The 17,265-nt window shown below is 38.3% G+C and overlaps 1 protein-coding gene across 1 annotated transcript; it reads left to right on the top strand.

The window, feature by feature from the left end:
• The first annotated feature begins 328 nt into the window (after positions 1-328).
• Positions 329-16,480, top strand: LOC131780029 (uncharacterized). Its single transcript, XM_066170643.1, is given in 9 exon segments — positions 329-537; positions 1,089-1,161; positions 4,720-4,768; positions 7,229-8,426; positions 9,124-9,243; positions 9,553-9,672; positions 10,260-12,032; positions 12,035-14,965; positions 15,735-16,480. Coding segments are annotated over 6 exon segments (5,706 nt in total). The 5' UTR covers positions 329-537; positions 1,089-1,161; positions 4,720-4,750; the 3' UTR covers positions 14,512-14,965; positions 15,735-16,480.
• Positions 16,481-17,265: the final 785 nt, after the last annotated feature.

The following is a 17,265-nucleotide window of genomic DNA, read 5'->3' as shown; positions in this document are numbered from 1 at the left end:
ATTATGCAATCCTACCTGCTTTTTAAGTCTATTCACTAAATTGGTGGGACCCTTGCGGGTGAAAGGGAAAATTAATCGAGAACTTGTTTGGTACTTAGCAGTAGATAGAGTGTTTATCTTAAAGTTTTTTGCGTAAACTTTAATCGTTTCGCTTTATTTCTATTTAAAAACAGACGGAAGATTTTGTAAGGGCTGTAGGAGTTCCACGATCCTTCCGCCCCAGTGTCCAATCTCTAGGTCTATCTTTTATGTTTCACTCCATTTTTGGAAACCGAAAGTCCCCTGGGAACTCTGGGAATGCCCATCGATGTGGGTGGTAAAGCGAACTTGCGCCATTCTAAAGACGCGTTATTTGACTGGAGTTAATTTTACTTTTACATATATCTTTTATTATGGGGTGATTCAGAATCTTTACGTGAAGTGTCCGTCATTGTCTGGCAAGGCCGTCAGCATGGCAGTGAGCGAAGATTCTTGAGCTGATGCAACTTTTGTTTTTTGAGCGGCTTGCGTTGTCCGTGATCCATCTGCTGATCGAAGGTAATTCTGAACGCTTATGTTTGTTGGTTTCGTGGAAAGGTTCCACATGAGGGGAGATATCTTGCTCAGTAATCGTACATTTATTGGAGTCATTTCGAATGTCTCTCGCGGGAAAACGTGTTTGAAATCACTGCTGGTTGGATCGCATGATGTTTGTCAGTGCTGCTCTGATAACTTGACTTCGCCGAGGGCTCTGGTCGTTTTACCAAGCTATGTCGGAAATGTCAAAGTGAAAAGTGGGAAGGCTTTTTCTTAATCTAAGCCTCTTGTGGTATTTTGGAAGAACAAGAAGGTTTACGTAGCACAAGAATTACTAGGGATGTGGAATTTATAGCTTTGACTGTTAGGTTTGTTCCACTGGCAATTTGCCAGTACACCAGTAGCTATACTCTTGTCTGCTTATTCACAATTCATGAATCATTTTGACTCTCAAGCAAATGAGTCAGAAAACAACAGATCAATCCAGAATATTTAAAATGACTCAAATTGTCCTTTACTTTTCAATAGTCCTTTGTAATCTTATCACAATGTGGCCTGTGATTGTTTTTAAGGTTTAGAGAGTCAGTCATCTCACTCGGATATGTCTGGATTAACGATCCTAAACAAGCCGTATAACGAAATGTGGTAAGTTTTCATGTTTTATTTATGTATTGTTAGTTCCCCGATATGAAAATATGTTGAAGTTTCAGTAAGTTCTTATGGAGTAACCACTTGTTTGCAATAATCAGAAAAGGATATAACTGGATGTCAAACAGAATTCGAAGGGCAACCTTCTTGGTAACCCAGATCACAAATTGTTTGCCAGAGATAAAACTTTACTTGTTAGGAATCAAAGACCCTTTGTAGTGAAGTGCATGACATATTTTATACTGTTTTAGTTAGAAATTGTCATTTTGGCTTGCAATATTGTGATTAGAGGATTCATTGACATCTTTTGGGCTTGTTCGTCAAACAACCAAAAAGGAAGAGGAAAATTTATTGTCTAGAAAACAATGGAACATTGACTTAAGTATTTTATGCAGATGCTATATGTCACCTTCAAACAGCTAGTTACCTTGAACAGCATATGATACACCCCAAATCAACTGAAACTTGAACCATAAACACCAAGCATTTAGTTAATTCCCACCTTCAGAGGCTGAAAAAATTGATTTTTCTTTTATTTGAAAAAAACTGAGTTCAAACATTAAGCCTAATGTTTCCATAAAAAAATATCTGAAATCTGTAAAAGCACCTGAGTTATTTAGAAAAACATATTTTCAAATAAAAGTTAATAATAATAAGTCATAATCTCTGACCTGGACAAGTCCCCTGGGGGAATTTTTGCTGTAACTGCTCGTGTTGGGGCTTGATTTTCATGTTATTTTCATATTTTGTTTACATTGTGCACTTTACAAAATTCACTCATGGAAACTCTTTGTTTATGGAAAAATCTTTGCTCATGGAAAAATCAAAAGCAGAAGAAAGTCCTTGGAAAAAAAAAAATAAAAAACAGGCCCGAAGTGAGAAAGAAAGCAACAACAACAACACAACAACAACTTTATTTTTTCACCCCAAAATATACAAGAAAGAAAAATTTATAATAATAGTACAGACAATGATAGGGGCGCTGGCTGCCCGAAATAACCCAAGAGTTAAAAATGCCAGGCAGCCAGTTGAAAGAAAAGATGTTTAAATGTTTAGGTCAGGGACACAATAACAAAGAGATACAGAAACGCACACAAAGGTAAACTACCAGTATATTAAAGAGACTAAAATTCATACATTGTAAAACAATATTATTTCCATTTTAAAGTTACACAGACAATACAGATGTCTAGTAATCTTTGATAAATTGCTGCTTTACTTTCTTTTTAAACAAAGACAATGAAGATAATTTTATATCTTCGTCAATGGAATTCCATACTGATGGACCTTGAAATCTGATATTGAATATACCATAATTTGTTCTTGCTTTTGGAAGATAATAAGACTGTTTATTATTGTATTATAGGTATGGATTTGCAAAATTTGTTCTTGCTTTTGGAAGATAATAACACTGTTTATTATTGTATTATAGGTATGGATTTGCAAAATTTTACTAAAAAAAGAACTAAAGACTGATGACAATAATTGATTATGATATTTATACATAAAGATTGCTAAATGAAAAGTTCCTAGGTCTAGGAATTTTATAATTTCAAGAGATTTAAATAAAGTACTAGAGTGCTCATCAAATCTAGAAAAGGTAGTTAATCGCATAGCTCTTTTTTGTAAAATGAAAATTGGTTGAAGAGTGGTCTTATAGGTATTTCCCCAGATAATTATTCCATAGGTCATAAAAGGATATATAAGTGCATAATATAAGCTTAATAAAATATCTAGGCCAACATAATAACGAAGTTTAGAGAGGATACCAGTGCTTCTTCTAATTTTCTTAACAATGCAATCAATATGGTGTTTCCAATTCAAGTGTGAATCAATTAGGATGCCCAGATACCTTATACAGAACTCTCACTTAAGTTCCTTATTATCTATAGCCAGCATGAAATTTTGACATTCAAGTTTTTTTTTAGGTGCATGGAAAATTACAAAATTTGACTTTTCTACATTAAGTGAGAGCTTATTAGCACAGAGCCATATGTGAATATTATTTAATTCAACATTTATGTTTGATTCTAGCATAGAGAAAGTTTTACTTTTATAAAACAAATTTGCATCATCTGCAAAGAGATGAAATTCAAAGATATCTGAGCAGCAATGAAAATCATTTACATATAATAAAAACAACAGAGGGCCAAGTACCTGATCCCTGTGGTACTCCACAACTTTTTTTCCTTTTCTTTATGCAAGTACCAGCCTTGATACAAAAACATTAGCAATTGCCTCAAATTGTAATTTTGAAAGCTGTTTGTCAATTTGTTGTCTTGCTTCTTAGCACATTTTCCAGTTTTTCCATCTTTGTCATGGGTTTTTCCTTTGTCTTTGGCAAGTTTTCTTATTATTGTGTTGTCCTCCTCAATGCTCCACTGAGTGATAAAGGATAAAGGCCTGCTATGGGTTACTTTTCCCAGGAAATCTTAATCCATTGTTATTGACACCAGGTGTCCTGTTGTCCCATTTGTTTGCAGTTTTAGAAGGCGAGATAATCTTGTGGCGTGGCACGAGTTGTTTGCAAACCTTTATGAGCTAAAATCTTGCATTTGATTTTGGGAGGAATACATTTGCTCTGAGGGAATTTATAGGGCATTTAGATTTGACCAATTTTCGTAAAATTTCCCCCAAACATTCCAAGAATAATAATGAAGGAAATGTTTTTCCTGTGGCATCCATTTATGCAACATGCCTCACATAATTTTAGCTACTCCAACTTTAGATGCTGATATCTAGACAACCAATCAGAATATGGGAAAAGCCTGACACACTTTTGTTGAGTGATGCCTTTTGAATAAGACTGTGCAGCCATTTTGGTTGTGCTGTGGTATCCAATACTCCATAAATTCAATGGAAGAACCCTCAGTCATTTCATATTCCTACCAGCTCCTGACACTCTCTAAAAGGAAAGCTCGCTCAAATTATATTTTTATCCTAAACTGTAGTTATTAAGCTTTCTTCTGATATATAATTTGCTAAGATTTTAGTGAAACTAGAGCGTATACAAATTTTCTCTTAATGAACACCCATGAAAGTGGGAAGTAACCTTAATTGTTATTGGGGCGTAGAGAATAAAAGAACCATGAGGCTTTCAAGCGAGTCCCTCTTAATTATTACTTGTACTATTTCTAGGATTTTCATTATTGTTCACATGATTATTTGTTATTATTAAGTTACTGGTTTAACGTCAACTAGTCACAATATTCTTGAATCATCTTTCTCTTGTTAACCACTTCACTCTTCACTTTTCACTTTTGTTTTTATTTTCTTGCATGTTTACAAGATATTCCTTTGACCCGCAGATAGCAAATGCTAATTGAGGCATACCCATGAATATATGGGATGTGGCAGGCTTTCTTACTTTGCATGCTTGCATTTAATACAAATCTTCTGCAAAACTACCTTCTACCTTCTCCATTTTTGTCCAATTCTATATCAGTAGCCACCTGCAGTCTCAGACTGCCTGTTTTGTGAATATGTAACCTAAAAGGCTTTTTTTGTGTTAAGTGAAGTGAAGTTAATTAAGACATTGTAATTTTTTCTTTTCAGCAGTTGCATTCAATATTAAAGGTTTCCTGTGATGTCTGGACCATCAAAGGTAAAACTAATGACTCATAAATTTAATTATGAAGCTATGAGGATGAGATTTTTGTACAAGTGGAACCCTTTTTCCTGTAAATTTAGGCACAACATTTACACCTTTGTGTCTCACTGTTTATCTTGAAAGTCAGTCCTTGCAGATTCTTGATCAAGGACAAACTATTCATAACTGTGAGGATCTTACAATATTTAATTGTACAGTTATTCAATGAGAAACTCACTTAAAGTATCTAAAGGGACATTTTTCTGTCAACACTTGCTGTAGACATTTATGTCCCAAGCAGGTGTGAGTGGCTTAATTACTTCTTTACTCCTGTAACTTTCTACTTTGTCAGTATATCTCCCCATAGATGTCCTTAACAAAACTTAATCACAAAGTCACAAAGTTATCTATCACTTTGTTCTTCAATTTCAATGAATTTTTAAAATTTAAATGATCAGTTCATCATTGCAAGACAAAGTTCTTGTACCTGAATCTCTCAGAAGCCTCCTCTATCTCTGAGGTCTTTCATAGCTTGGTGTTGCTTGCGTGCCAGGCACTGTTGCTCCATCAATTGCAAGATCTGAACAGATGGGAACTGCCTTGTTTCCATTCTATTTGCTTGTGTTAATGGGGTATTCCTTGAAGGAGGTTCATGCAGCAGAGTGGTGGATGCCATGGGTATTAATTCACTTGCAGCTCAACCTGGTTTTGTTGTGGGTGCTCTAATTTCATCTGGCTGACAGATAGTGTTTCAAATGTAGATGCAGGATCATCTATCCCAAATTTCTCCACATGGGAAGTATTTCTCGAGTATTGGGTCCCACTTGGAGTTTTTATAATGACACTGTTGCCAGTCTTGCTAACCACTTGGGATTACATTGGATTGAATGGTGTGGAGAATTTGTCATTTTGTCTTTCACTAGCACTCGATCACCAAATTGAATATCAGATTGTTTGGTGTTTTTAGCCTTGTCTGTATATGCTTTAGTCTTTTCTTTTACCCTAACAAGTCTATATGTGGCAATCAGCATGTAGCTCTGGCAATTTTGCTCCCATCTTCCTTTTAACCCTTTAACTCCAAGAAGTGACCAACATGTAACTTCTCCCTATGATATCCATATGTTTTCTGGCAAACAGTTAATGAGAATACTCAAACATATCAGGAAGAAGTTTTTATCTTAATCTTACACCAAATTTTTGTAACTAATTTACAAGGAATTGTGTAGCAGCAAGAGGAGAGAATTGACAATCAGATCAATACCTCGCTACATACTCACCTATCTTTGCTTCTACAGCTTGGGTAATGCAGGTCCTCTTCATTAGGAAGGCATTTTGTCTTTCAACAGGATTTGGAACAGGGCCCATAGATCACTTCTAGTTTGTGATCAGTTGCCAGATCAAATTTAATTTCATAAAAATTTGCATGTTACCATGGTACTTCTTTAAGGCCCAAAAAGGGCAAGGGCTTCTATCTCAGTCTGGAAGTATTAACATTTACACTCTGAGGCTGTGGCTTGCTCAGCAAATGGGCACCCACACACCATTTGCATTTTGCATTTACATTTGGCTCTGAGGCCAGCAAGACTTACATCTATGACAACCCTGGTTGATGCATTCTCATCAAGGTATGGAAATGTTCCTGCTACAGTCATGTTCTGCTTTAGCTGCCATGTTGAGTCAAGCTATTTGCCCCTCTTCCCCCCAAAACAATGTTGTCTCCTGATTCCACAAACCTCCAGCTACATACAGGCAACATTGAATGGGGGAAGGGGGGTCCTGTCAATGATTCAGTGTTTGGTAAAGACAGGAGTGTCATTTTACACATAAATAGAAGTTTGCAAACACAATCTGTCAACTAACTTTAACGCTGATTATAGCTTGTTAAAAACCTTGGGGCCATTTATGTTGTGTGACAGCCCATCTTCTATTGATAACCTTACACATCTATGCAGAGCCAAATGTCACCATCCATCTTTCCAGGGTTCACAAGTTTAGAGAAGATGTCTAGGACATGTGGGCCTGTTAAATGGAATAGCATTGCTGTTCTTCATTGTTTTGTGTTTATGTTTTTACCTTCATTAATAATTAGATCTTTACCATCTTCAAATAATTCCATCATGGCCCCAACAAAGCAGGCTCCAAGTGACAATCAAACTTGGGAATTGGCTTTGAAGCTCCATTTGTGTTCAAAGACATCTTGTGCTGTGCTTATGCTTTGTGAATTCCATTCTTATCCTTGTTGCCAATGTTGTGCTCCTTTGCTTTGTAAATAATTGATGAACAACTATGAATTACACACAAATAAACTGAGCATGTGCTTTTCTATTTTCTCTCCACGTTCTCTTGGCCATTGTTACTTCACAAATGACAAAAAATATGTCACCTATATTATAACTTTTATTTGTTAATTTGAAATATATTTTATTATTGCAATGAAGAGAGCTATTCTAAATCTGTGCTGTTTTGCCCTTGAAGGATTTGGCCACTCCAAATGAAGCCTCTTCATCACAGGAAGGCCAGCAAAACAGGAGACTGAAAGTCACTTTGCTGAGTAGTGAGTGGAGATCATCAACTGATAGAGAAGTCTCAACTATCAGTAGAAAGCTTGCTATACAGTTAGCTAAGCATCCTAATGTGGAAGTTAGTGTGTTTCTTCCTAAGTGCAGTGAAGAGGACAAGAGAAATGCTGCGAGTCACAAAATTCAGCTCATTGAGGCAGATGAATTGACAGGCCATGAACCAATTTTTTGGTTGTCGTCTTTACCCAGAAACCATGATGTAGACTGTATCATAGGACATGGAGTGCATCTTGGCAAACAAATTCCACTTATAAAGAAGAATCAGGACTGCAGATGGATTCAAGTTGTTCACAGAGTTCATGAAGAAGTGGGAATGTACAAGAACATTTCAGAAGGAGAAAAACTTCAGCAAACAGAAATAAAACTCTGTAAGATGGCCGATGAGGTTGTAGCAATAGGACCTAAAGTGGCAGAGGCCTACAAACGCTTCCTTTGTTCTGCTAAAGAAGAGAAAACCATTTTAGATCTCACCCCAGGTGTTTTCTCTGAATTTTTGAATGTAGCACAAACCACTGACGAAAGGAAAACATTCTGTGTTTTAGTGATTGGAAGTGGTGACAGCTGTGAAGATTTCAATGTTAAGGGGTTCAACATGGCTGCCAGAGCAATTGCTGAATTAAAAGATGCATCCTACCAACTGAAGTTTCTTTATTCACCAAGAGATAAAGGCGAGGAAATAGCAGAGAAGCTGCTTCAGCATGGCATCAGTTGTAATCAGCTAATTGTTCGCAGCTTTAATGACAACAAAGAAGTACTAGCCAACATGTTCTGTGAGGTGGATCTTGCCATAATGCCATCTAGGACTGAAGGTTTTGGATTGCCTGGTCTTGAAGCGTTATCTGCTGGTCTGCCTGTACTTGTCAGTGGTAATTCAGGACTCGGAGAAGCTCTGAAGGAAGTGCCTTTAGGTCCGCAGTGTGTGGTAGACTCAGAAGATCCTAAAGACTGGGCCAAGGAGATCAGAGATGTTCGTCGGAAACGTAGGAAAGTTCGCCTTTCAGAAGCAAAGCTTCTTCGTGAACATTATGCAAAAGCTTATGAGTGGGAGAAGCCTTGTACTGTCCTTGTGAAAAAGATGGAGACACTTGCCTTTGGTAAAAGTTATCTTTCACTATGACTTTTTTTTGCTGTTACAATAAAACAATGAGTTGTTATTAGTACTGCTACTTCAATATACTTTTGCAACATGTAACAGCATGTTCTTGTCACTCCCTAGACAGTTGATGTTTTCAAATAATTATATATATATATATATATATATATATATATATATATATATATATATATATTATTGGTCACCTATATGCCTATATGTAGGTGTGTACAACATTGTTAGTAAGTAATCTATCTGGGAGACTGTACTTCAGATTGACACTTTTTTTTTCCCAAGATGTCTGCCTCCATCAAGGTTTTACATTTATATAAAACTAGTTAACTGTTTGGTTCACATGGGGAGGGGTAACTTGCAATGAAGTAGCATTATTTCCAGTAGGAAAATTTACAATCCCCTTGGTTGTTTTGAGTTGTAGAAATTGGGATAAGCTCCATACCCTCATTTGTTTTTTTGACTAATTGAAAATCTTATCAAATTCTTTCAAAAATTATTCAAGACATACTAGATGTATATCCTCTGAAATTTCCATGATATTCTGTTGAAGTGGTTAATGTTTATACACTCTAGCTAGTTATAATTTGAATGATTATCTTTGCACACCAACATCTATGAAATATGGTAAATAGCTGATTGAATTAGAGTTAAAATCAATTATGAATTCGGTTTATCACAAGTAGGTTCATCAGGAAGCAGGTTAGCCAAGCCAGTCAGAAATAAGGGGCTAACATCTGTTGCTGATACAAGTCAGGCTTGTAAGAGACCAAGAAAAGAATTGACAGATGGCACATACCACAAAGGTAATCAGTAATTTCTACAGCTTTGAGTTGTAGAAATTGGGATAAACTCCATACCCTTATTAATTTTTTGACCAATTAAAAGTCTTATCAGATTCTTTCAAAAATGATTTGTGTGGCATCCTCCACAACATATCAGATGTATATCCTCTGAAATTTCCATGATATTCAGTTGAAGTGGCTAATGTGTATATGCTGTAGCTAGCTATAATTTGAATATGATAATCTTTGCACACCAAAATTTTTTGAAATGATAAATAGCTGATTAAAATAGAGTTAAAATCAATTATGAGTTTGGTTTATCACATGTAGGTTCATCAGGAAGCAGGTTAGTCAAGCCAGTCAGAGATAAGGGGCTAACATCTGTTGCTGATACAAGTCAGGCTTGTAAGAGACCAAGAAAAGAATTGACAGGTGGCATGTACCGCAAAGGTAATCAGTAATTTCTACAGCTTTGAGTTGTAGAAATTGGGATAAGCTCCATACCCTAATTAATTTTTTGACCAATTGAAAGTCTTATCAAATTCTTTCAAAAATGATTTGTGAGGCATCCTCCACAACAGACCAGATGTATATCCTCTGAAATTTCCATGATATTCTGTTGAAGTGGTTAATGTTTATACACTGTAGCTAGCTATAATTTGAATTATTATCTTTGCGCACCAAAGTTTATGAAATGACAAATAGCTGGTTTAATTAGAGTTAAAATCAATTATAAATTCTTGAAAGTTAACAAGTGGAGATGTTTCCTATTTATGTTTTGGCCATTTCCACTGGTTCATGGCCTCTGTGTTTGTTAACTTGAATTTAGTTATGCTTTTTCAGTCTCAGTTATTCGAGGTTAACTCTGTAAATGTTTTGTTTTAAATGTATGAATCATATTCATAATTTGTGCTAGCAATCACATGGCATCTGCAAATAGCCTGAAAACTCTTCTCCATTCTGAGTTTAATCCTTAAAAAAAGTTACATGAAACATGTACAGAAGTTAACCTTTATGTTTTCATACTATTTCCCTAGATCGTGACCTTTCTGTGATTAGAAAACATCTCAGAGCTGAGTATAACAGAAGATCTCTTCTAAAACCGCTTCTTTGGGAGAACACCTTTAAGCCACCTCTTGGTGATGTTTACACAAATTTGTCAATAGTGTCGAGAAGAAAAACAGACTTTAGATTGGAAGACAGAACAGTGAACATGTTTGACATCTTTAAAACTCTCAACAAAGGTGACGATTCTATGGTGCTCGTAGAGGGAAGCCCTGGAATTGGAAAGACAACTTTTTGTCTTAAAATTTCTCATGACTGGGCTAACCAAAAAATCCCAAGTGAATCTGCTTTTCCAGTTTTCAAACTTTTGTTGCTGCTGAAATGTCGAGACATTTGTGGAGATGTAATAGATGCCATTGTTGATCAGCTACTCCCTATGGAGGGAAAGGTCAAGGAAAAGCTGTTAGATTACATCAAAGATGCTCACAACCAGGAGAACATTTTGGTGATTTTAGATGGCCTGGATGAGCTTCCGGAAAAAGGTAAAAGTCACGTGGATAAGTTACTTAATAGAAGAATGTTACCACTTTGCTATGTTTTGGCGACATCTCGTCAAGAAAAAGGAATTGAAGTGCGACAGAAGGTTGACTTTGACGTTCTTCTGCAAATTGAAGGGTTCACGGAAGTAGAATCCTTTAAGTACATCAGAAAGCACTTTAGTCATCATGTAGCAAAGGGAGAAAAGCTTATTCAGTCCATCCGGGAAAATACCTTCCTACATGCACTCCCGAGAAATCCATTGAATCTGCTTCTTCTCTGTGTTGTTTTTGAGGATTATGAAGGGAATCTACCATCTTCTCGAACCGAACTTTATCACGTTATTGTTGGTTGCCTTCTGCGAAGGTTTTGTGCCAAAAACAATGTAAAAGCCGCTGCTGATGACAAAGCTCTAGAGGAACAATTTAAAGATAGTTTACTAGCATTGGGGCAGTTAGCGTGGAGGTGTCTGCAAAACGACCGGTTTTCGTTTCGAGAAGAAAAGTTGGCAGAATTTGAAAGAAGAAAGAAACCTTTGGCAGCTCGTAAACTTGGTTTGGTATTTAAAGAGGCCAGTGCGAAGAAGATTAACCCTCAGCACGAATATCACTTTTTCCACAAGACTTTTCAAGAGTACTTGGCGGCATTATATCTGGCACACAAGCTACTGGAAGAGAAGCTTAATGTCTTTCAGGATTTGAAGTTGAGCTTTGATGACATCACAAGAAAATACAACCAAGTGTTTATCTTTGTGTCTGGCATACTGGGTGAGGCTACTTGTAATCTGTGTAGACAGATTGGCGAGAATCTTAAGGTCAAATGCTGGAACTGGCTAAAGTGTACTGAGCAAGAGGCGACTTTCTTCACTGAGTGTTTCAGTGAAAGCGGAGAAGCAGAACAAATGGCAATGACTCTTTGTTCCTTTATCCCTTTTCCACAGTCAGTAGCCTTTAAGACCGGAAGTAAACCATCTGAAGGTGTTCTAAGAGTTGCAAATGCTTGCAAGAACTTCTTACTATTACAATTGCCTATTCATCTTACTGTATATTTTGAAATGTTTCTACTGCATCTTCGCTCTGTTGACGAGTTTCTAACCTCTTACTCCAGGCTAGAAACTATTGTCTTTTTTTCTGAAGTTTTTACAGTACCAATACGTGACCTTGTGTGTAACGCACTTCAAGTGAACTCATCTTTACATTCCTTTACTCTTCAAATAAGTAGACCCTTTTTCCCTGAGGAGGCTGCTGCTCTTGGTGACAATTTAGCCGCAAAAAAACACTGCAAACCGTGACTTTAAAACTACCGGGGGAGTTAGGTGAGCATTGGGCTACTATTCTTGAAAAAGGATTGTCTGGAGATACACCGCTGACATCTGTTGTGCTGGAGATCAGTGGCTCAGTAAGGAAAAGTAGTATGGTGGCTTTGAACAATTTGTTAAGGAACAGATCACTTCAATCTTTTAGCCTCACTATTTATGGAAACATGCACGATTTATTGGCGACTTTTGTCGCTGAAGGACTTGCTGCTGATCCGCACTTAAAATCCCTCACATTGACTGTATGTGGAAGCGTCAGCTGCTCTGCTTTCATTTCGTTGAAAAAGGGTGTTGTAGAAAATAGTACTTTAAGGTCACTGGTCTTAAAAGTGTTCGGAGAACTCCCCGAGAATTGGATAAACATTTGTGAAGCTCTCTATGTTGCTAAAAAGTCATCTCTGTCTCTTACAATTGAGCCGGATGTAGTCAGCAAAATATCAACTTCGCAGGTAGCCTGTCTTCGTCCTCTTCTACTTGAAGAAAAACTTGGCGTGTTGAAACTTCACTCACTTACTGTAAAGATGTGGGGAGAGTTGAGTTGCACTGGAGCAAGTGATTTATGCAAACTCCTGATAGCCTCAAGAGTTTCCTGCGTTAATTTGAGTATCCATGGAAGAGTAACAGATGGTGTTGCTACCTGTTTGGTTCAGAACTTTGATAAAGTTAAGTCATTGTCCAACTTGAGTATCAACATTAGGGGAGAGGTGACAAGAGACGGAGAGAGCACTCTTGAAGCCCTAACATGCAATCAAAAATTTTCGTCTACTTTAAATGTCCATGACGTAAGGACAGTTGACGAAGTATGCGAAGAAGTTGAGTTATCTGTAGTCGATTCTTCGTCATTAATAGCAGCATTTACAAACGTCGAGACTATCTGCTCACGTGTAAGTAAAGTGAGTATGAACTTTGATAGCCCCATTTACTCAAGTGAGGAGGACTGGGGACGAAGTGTTAGTGACTTTTTGGCGAAATTCGTGTCACTTACTACATTACACCTCTCATTCAACAACTGCAGTGGCATGAGTGAGGGCTGGATGGGTGGTCTTTGGAGTGGTTTGGCGCAAAACACGTCGATAACCACGCTGAGTATTACAGTCGACAACCACAGTTATATGAGTGGAGAGTGGATAGGCGAACTGGGAAGTGGTTTGGCACACAACACGTCGATAACCACGCTGAGTATTACAGTCAACAACTACAATGACATGAGTGGACACTGGATGGGAGAATTGACAAGTGGTTTGGCACAAAACACGTCGATAACCACGCTGAGTATTACAGTCGACAACCACAGTCATATGAGTGGAGAGTGGATAGACGAACTGGGAAGAAGTTTGGCACAAGGCACGTCGATAACCATGCTGAGTATTACAGTCAACAACTACAATGACATGAGTGGACACTGGATGTGCGAATTGACAAGTGGTTTGGCACAAAACGCGTCGATAACCACGCTGAGTATTACAGTCAACAACTACAATGACATGGGTGGATACTGGATGGGCGCATTGGGAAGGGGTTTGGCACGCAACACGTCGATAACCACGCTGAGTATTACATTCAACAGCTGCAATGACAGGAATGGACACTGGATGGGCGAATTGAGAAGTGGTTTGGCACAAAACACGTCGATAACCACGCTGAGTATTACAGTCAACAGCTACAGTTACATGAGTGAAGACTGGATTTGGGAATTGAGAAGTGGTTTGGCACAAAACACGTCGATAACCACGCTGAGTATTACACTCAACAGCAACAGTTACACGAGTGGAGACTGGATGGGCAAACTGGGAAGGGGTTTGGCAGAAAACACGACGATAACCACGTTTAGTATTACAGTCAGCAGCTACAGTCCCGAGAGGGGAGTCTGGATGGGCGAACTGGGAAGTGATCTGGCACAAAACACGTCGATAACCACGCTGAGTATTACAGTCAACAGCTACAGTAACATGGGTGGAGACTGGATGGGCCTACTGGGAAGTAGTTTGGCACAAAGCACGTCGATAACCACGCTGAGTATTACAATCAACAGCTACAGTTACGTGAGTGGAGACTGGATGGGCGAACTGGGAAGTAGTTTGGCACACAGCACGTCGATAACCACGCTGAGTATTACATTGAACAACTACAGTAACATGAGTGGAGACTGGATGGGCGAACTGGGAAGTGATTTGGCACAAAACACGTCGATAACCACGCTGAGTATTACAGTCAACAACCACAGTGACATGCGTGGAGACTGCATGGGTAATCTGAGGAGTGTTGTGGCACAGACCACGTCACTTGCCACATTAAACCTTACACTAAACAACCACACTAATTCATACGAAGACTGGATAAACAAATTGTGTCAAGCTTCGTCAAGGATCGCATCGTCGATCAAAACTTTTCTTGAAGTTAACTTGTTTAGTGAGAGCAATGAAAAACCCTAAATGAGCGTGGCTTAGCGAAAAGCACATGTTTTGAACATTCTCAACACCGACTGAGTATCCAAACATGAGGTTGTGGTCGCACTTGTACATTCAGTGATTATAATTACAGAAGACTGGAAACCTGACCTGGAACAACGCGTCAGTGTCTACATTCAACAGCTACGTTGACGGGGGTGGAGACTGTGTCTGATTCTAAATTTCTCGTGGAGGAAAAAGCGCTGCAAGCCTTGTGACAGAAGGCGAGCCACTGGTTGGATGTAGTTTAAGAACTTGGCTAAGAAGTCAACGGGAGGGACTTGTTTCAATTGAACTGGACCAAACTGCAGTGCAGCAGAGGAGGACTTGTGTGTTACATCCTGGCAAGTAAGGACTTGGAATCTTCTGCGGTTAGTGACCGCAATGACGTAAGCGCAGTCCTTGACAGGATTTGATGTTAGAAGACGCTTGACAGAGGGTAAGTCATTTAGATTCTTAAGAGTAAATACCCTTTACACCATAACATCAGTATGCATATTCTCCCTAATGTTCTCTCTACATTTCCTGAAGCACTGACCGGGAGAATTTGTTAAACATCAAGAGCTTTATAAGTTGGTGATCATTTCCTTGATTCTCGTGACTTTCATGTTTGATTCAGGGGTGATATTGTAAGGAGAAATTAGAAGCTGGTCACTCTAAGGGGTTAAAGGCTTACACATGCTGGGAGAGTCTATGCTGTGCTAAAACTAGAATTTTGAAAGCCTGGACCAATTTTTAATTTAAGTTTGGCTTAAAGTGGGAGTTGTTTTCTTCAATCATCAAACTGAATTAGCTTTCATTTACGACAAGTACCACTCTGCTCATGGAGCCAGGTTTTAAGTTGAGGTTTTTCGAAATCAGAAGGGTTAGTAGCGCTGCGGTAATTTAGACTACTGTTTACAGTGCGGAATGAAATGATTTGCGAACGGTAACTTTTAGCTTGGTTGGTATTATCTCTCCTATTCGCAGTTTACACGTGGTGCTTTGATGATGCTAATCCTAGCAGTATGCAAGGTTCTTGTCACATTTGAGCCCCCCATACACCTTAGGTTACCAATTAGTTATCTGCAGCCGAGTGGTAGAGCATCCGCGCGCGAAATCCGCAGGTGTGGGGTTCGACTCTTCCAATTCGTCTCAGGCTCATTTCAAAACGAAAACAAAATTCTTTATTTTTTACTGATTTTCTTTCTGTTTTATATTTTTTACAGCCTTCACATCCCAACTGCCCAGCTGTCAGCGCGATGAAGGATTAAATGGTGTTGAAGTATTGGAGAGCGTCTTAAACAGGAACAAGCCCGGTGAAGGATTCTTTTGTACCAACTGATTGGAAGGAACAGTGTTTTAGACACATAAGTAAATCTTCCTCGTAATAGCATGGTGATTGTCGCATTTAAAGTTGAATCATGGATGAAGAAAATGCTCGACTACTTTGTAAAATTTTTTATTGTTTAACCAGGTATTAAGTAGAGCGGAAATTTTCTGTGGAAATATCATGTCAGTCTTTCATAAGGTGACGCGCAGTCAGTCTACCTGATTGCGATTGACATTGGAAGTGATCTCATCGTGAGTCAAGCGATAGCACTTCACTACCACGATTAGTACAACAGCTTTTTTGACGACATGTAATCAATTTTTAACACAACAGCCTTTTTGACGATATGTAATAAATTTGCAAGGAGGATTTTAAAATTTCTCTTCAATTGATATAGTGAAAGGTGATTAAGTCGTGGAGCTTAACGGTGGAAGTTTAACATTATGTCAGAGCAAAGCGCTGGTGTCTTTCTTGCTTCACACTTTTGTCCTAAAACAGAAAGATGCTCTGAGAATTATTCAGCTTGCAACCAGGTCCGTGCAATGCTTAAATTAAGTGAGTTATGCCTCAAAATGTTGGCAGCGTCGTACAATAAAAATCGAAATGGAAGGATTTAGAGTCAGAAGATACAGAACGTTTCCATTTTGTTTCCTTAATCACTTTGACTCAAACACTTCTGATCCAATGAAAACTGAACTGTCGGAGTCGCAAGCAGAAGCGGACGAACCAACCAATCACAGTGGCAGTTCTCAGGCCATTCGATGACTTATGACTTTGATGATCTAGTTTTCATGGGATCATAAGTAACCGCGTCCTTAGCGCCGTAAGCTACTTCACTTTCCTGCTGTATGATTTTCAGTAGATGGTATTTAACCCTTTAAAACCCCTAAGAGTGACTAGAATCTAATTTCTCCTTACAATATCACCCCTGAATTACAAATAAATGCCACGAGAATAAGAAAAATGATCATCAGCCAGAGAAGCTCTTGATTGTTAAACAAATTCTCCTTGTCGACACCTTAGGAAATGTATAGAGAACAGTATGGAGAATATGCAAACTGATGTTAGGGTGTAAAGGGTTAAGGCTCAGCTCTTCTCATTACGTATCCGACTGCATCGCCGGCATTAAGAAAAACCTCTCGTTTGTTCTTCTTAAGCGCTTTTCGAGTAGTGCGCGTTGTATAACCAAAACCCAAGTTATTAAAATGTCCTGTCAAAGCAAAGTACAATATCGCACAAGGAGTCATTAAGTTGCTGAAGTAAAATCAAAACAGTAATCCCAAAGCACTAGACATGAGTGACTAAGTTGAGATTGATTCCAGTCTAGCATGTGATTGATTGAGAGAGTGGTGCGTAGTTTCTGGAGAAATAGTGCGTTAACCTTTAAACCCTGAGAGTGATCAGCATCTAATTTCTCCTAACAATAA

This window comes from Pocillopora verrucosa, chromosome 8 (genome assembly GCF_036669915.1).
Source record: "Pocillopora verrucosa isolate sample1 chromosome 8, ASM3666991v2, whole genome shotgun sequence".
NCBI classification, from domain to species: Eukaryota; Metazoa; Cnidaria; class Anthozoa; order Scleractinia; family Pocilloporidae; genus Pocillopora; species Pocillopora verrucosa.
The sequence above is the reverse complement of the archived record's forward strand: the minus strand, read 5'-3'. Positions and strand labels throughout refer to the sequence as shown.